At 36.5% G+C, this 3337-nt stretch overlaps 1 protein-coding gene across 2 annotated transcripts; it reads right to left on the reverse strand.

The window, feature by feature from the left end:
* Positions 1-323: 323 nt before the first annotated feature.
* LOC136207157 (solute carrier family 40 member 2-like) lies at positions 324-2807 on the reverse strand. 2 transcript variants are annotated; one of them, XM_065998441.1, is made up of 6 exons: positions 2578-2807; positions 2188-2338; positions 1914-2110; positions 1377-1841; positions 950-1121; positions 324-862 (listed from the first exon to the last, which is right to left on the reverse strand). In XM_065998441.1, the coding sequence occupies exons 1-6, from the start codon at positions 2718-2720 to the stop codon at positions 479-481; spliced, it is 1512 nt and encodes a 503-aa protein (XP_065854513.1). In that variant the 5' UTR covers positions 2721-2807; the 3' UTR covers positions 324-478. The 2 variants fall into 2 exon arrangements, with proteins under 2 accessions (XP_065854513.1, XP_065854514.1); XM_065998442.1 differs by having other exon boundaries at positions 1939-2110; positions 2578-2717.
* Between the last annotated feature and the right edge of the window lie 530 nt (positions 2808-3337).

A 3337-nucleotide genomic window follows, 5' to 3' on the forward strand; every position in this document is an offset into this window, starting at 1 on the left:
GTATTTTGACACCTAATAAACACTAAGTAGTTTTTTTGATATTTTTTCGATTTCTCGGTTCGAGACTCGTCTGGTACACTTTAAATGGATCATCTCCCAGTTAAAAAACGCTAAAACACAAGTAGTTTAGCCACTTGTCCTTTGGGAAACAACAACATGATGCCCCATTGCTTGTTCAGACATAACAACCTTACCTATGTTAGCACGGAAACGCACCGAAACAGAAACTGAAATGGAAACAGCAATTGAAACTGGGAAACGTTTATTCCTAAAAAAATTTATAGTTAGGAAACTGTAATGGAACTGAAATGGAAACAGAAACAGATATGAAATGTGGAAACGGTAACGAAGAAGAGTTTCCGTGGAATATAGATCTTTACATTATATATATATATATACACACACAAGTGTAGCATATATATATTGTAGGTAAAAACTGAAGATGATGATGATGATGAATATGCAAATTGAGGTGATATTATGATAATTTGAGCAAGTGCAGCTTCTCAAAGTGGAATAGGTGTTTTCGTACTCTATAGATATGAATAGAGTAGAGCAGTGCTGCGAATGTCACAGCAGAAAATGAGACCATTATCAACTTCCAGAAGTCCTGTGGATTTGAGATTATTATTCCCATCACATACCCCAACAACTCCATTGTTGATTCAATCGACTTCTGAACGCCTCCGACTATGCAACGATCACATTCAGGAACACTATCCTGCATCTGTTGAATTACTGATAAATCAAACATCCACAGGCCAAGTCTAGACGTTGCAACTCCAGCCATGAGCATGTAAGCTGATACAACATTGTTCTCAATCCATATTGAACCAATACACACTACTGAAAGGCAGCTCCACTGCATCATCAACACCAAACCAATTCCATAATCTAAAGCAATCAATATCATCCTCATTAATTCATCCCTCAATTAATTGGTACATACCTGAGACCAAACTGACCAAAGTCCCGTTCGGAGAGTTGATATATGAGATTCCAATAATGGATACACAATTGTTGCAGCTATTCCAATCAACGCACTTAATCCGCGTCCAATTCCAATGACGAATGCAGGAATACCTTCCCATTCTAAGGTTGCTGTCATTAAGGTGCCAAACCTGCAACACCAGTAAGACAAAAACATCATTAAAAGAAAACATCAAGTGTAATAGTCTAGCCGAATACCATATAGATATTGTCTATATTGGCCCAATGCTCTATTCCTCGTGTCTCGCAGCGCCCTTTCAGGATCAAGTTGTTACAAGAGACACGTTATAAAGTGGTGACTTAGAGCCAAAACGGACAAGATCTACATAGTATTTGAGGCAGGCTGTTACAATTGGTATCAAAGCAAAAGGATGCGAGCTTATCACCCAAGGACTGTGAAATATAATAAAGCGAGAGCAAGTCCAGGAAGCACGATATCTTGCTGTAAATACACATTCCAGGCACCGATAAAAGGGGCCTTGGTTGTCCATTCTGTTAGTTTCCTTGTCCACGTCCGTGCTGAATGTTGCTCATAATCATTTGTAGAAAGCAAGCTCTCTCTTTCAATCTGAGACTGAGTTGGTGAAGTTATTGAAGTTGTTTTCCTTAGGCTACTTTGAGCTATAGCTGGAATCCCTTTATACACAGATGTGAAAAGCCAATACTCTATCCATACTGCTATACAATTCCATATAGCTAAACTCATAGCTGAGGCTTTAACCGAAACAAAGCTGATTAGCAACCCGCTTACAAGTGGAGCAAGAAGCTTGCAGGTTAAATCAATCCGTCTTATAATCGAATTCATATTTGTCAGCACACCTGGAGGCTGCCCTTCTGATATCACCACCACCCTGTTCAATCCATCCATTCAAATGAGGCATTGAACATTTTTATCTATTATGTTTGCAATTTCATAAAATTACCATTCTCTTTCTACTAAGATTGTACCAGCAAGAGTTGATAGAACACCAACAGCTCCAGAGATGTTGGTTAATATAACTAGTGAGATGAACAATATGGAATTTGTTTGGATCCAGGAGGAAAATGTTATTAATACAACAACTGTGCTGCCAGCAATTACAAAGGAAAGATTTTGAGTGACCAGCCAGATTCTGAGAACCTGTCATGAACAATAAGCATAAAATCATCAAAAACAAGTAACATAACAAAAAATAGAGGCAGATTCAATGAACGGACCTGAATATATGATAAGCTCTCCACCCATTGGCCAACCAAGGGGCCAAAGAATGCAATAGAGGCAGATTCAATGGCTCCATAAATAGCAGCAAGAATTAAAGAATCTGGCCACAAAGTGATCATGTAAAGTGCAACAGAGAATTCCCACATTCTGCAGTGCATAAAACCCCTTTTTCAGAAATCAATTAGAGATTAGCATATGATATGGATATGATATGGAGATTAGCATCAAACAGAATTCAATTAGAGATTGATCAAAGACTAACATATGGATATGATATGGAGATTAGCATGAAACAGAAATCAATTAGAGATTAGCATATGATATGGAGATTTTGATGCAAATTGAACAGAAAGAAATAAGAGTGGTTGGTAATCAAACTTCATAACCTGGCGTCCCATCTTGCTAAGAAGTGGCCAATATACAAGCATTTGATAAGAGAAGAATCTTGATTAAGAAAAGTTTCTTCTTCCTTTTCTTCTTCTTCTTCTTGCAATTGCAGATTATGCTGAATCAGAGATTCTCTCAGCATTCTGTGTTTTTCTCTTCTATTATTATTTTTTTTTTTTTTTTTTTCTCTTCTATTATTGATTAACCTGTGAACTCGAAAACTATCTACACTCTCTCATGGCTACTAAGATACTGTATAGAGAAAGTCCAACCTCAAGTAAGTTACTTGATTGCCCCTCTTAAATGATTTTTTTAATGCTAATTGTATTGTCAAGTTTTCTGGGTGGTTCCCAATTAATAAATGAGGACCACCATTTTATTTAAAAAAACATCTCATCAGCAATGTGTTGTAACTTACATGCAGAATTCAAATCAAAATCATTTTACATCAACAAAACAAGTGTTCAGATATATCAAAGACAGTACTGATTTTGAAATCAGTAAAGTGTTAAAGACTGTTGATTTTGATTTTGAAATCTGGTACAAATCAAAGAAAGTTTTGGAACTAACTGGTTTTCACACACTGATTTAACAAGTTCAGAAACGACATGAAAAGTACATGGGATTACAATTTCAGTTTCGGTAGCAAAGTATTTTATGGATCTCACATAAATAAGAAACAATAGCACAATCAACCGCAGAAGCTGAATGATAGCAGAGTGTTCAGCTCTCAATCAAGCCATACTTAAAAAGAATTTT

Source organism: Euphorbia lathyris, chromosome 9, assembly GCF_963576675.1.
Source record: "Euphorbia lathyris chromosome 9, ddEupLath1.1, whole genome shotgun sequence".
NCBI classification, from domain to species: Eukaryota; Viridiplantae; Streptophyta; class Magnoliopsida; order Malpighiales; family Euphorbiaceae; genus Euphorbia; species Euphorbia lathyris.

Excerpts from the sequence above, each read along its gene's own strand:
- LOC136207157 (XM_065998441.1), bottom strand. The coding sequence starts at position 2,720 with ATGCTGAGAGAATCTCTGATTCAGCATAATCTGCAATTGCAAGAAGAA. Across the intron at positions 1,122-1,376 it reads TTATATTTCACAGTCCTTGG|GTTTGGCACCTTAATGACAG; the intron begins GTGATAAGCTCG and ends CTGGTGTTGCAG. Across the intron at positions 863-949 it reads TTTGGTCAGTTTGGTCTCAG|TGGAGCTGCCTTTCAGTAGT; the intron begins GTATGTACCAAT and ends TTGATGATGCAG.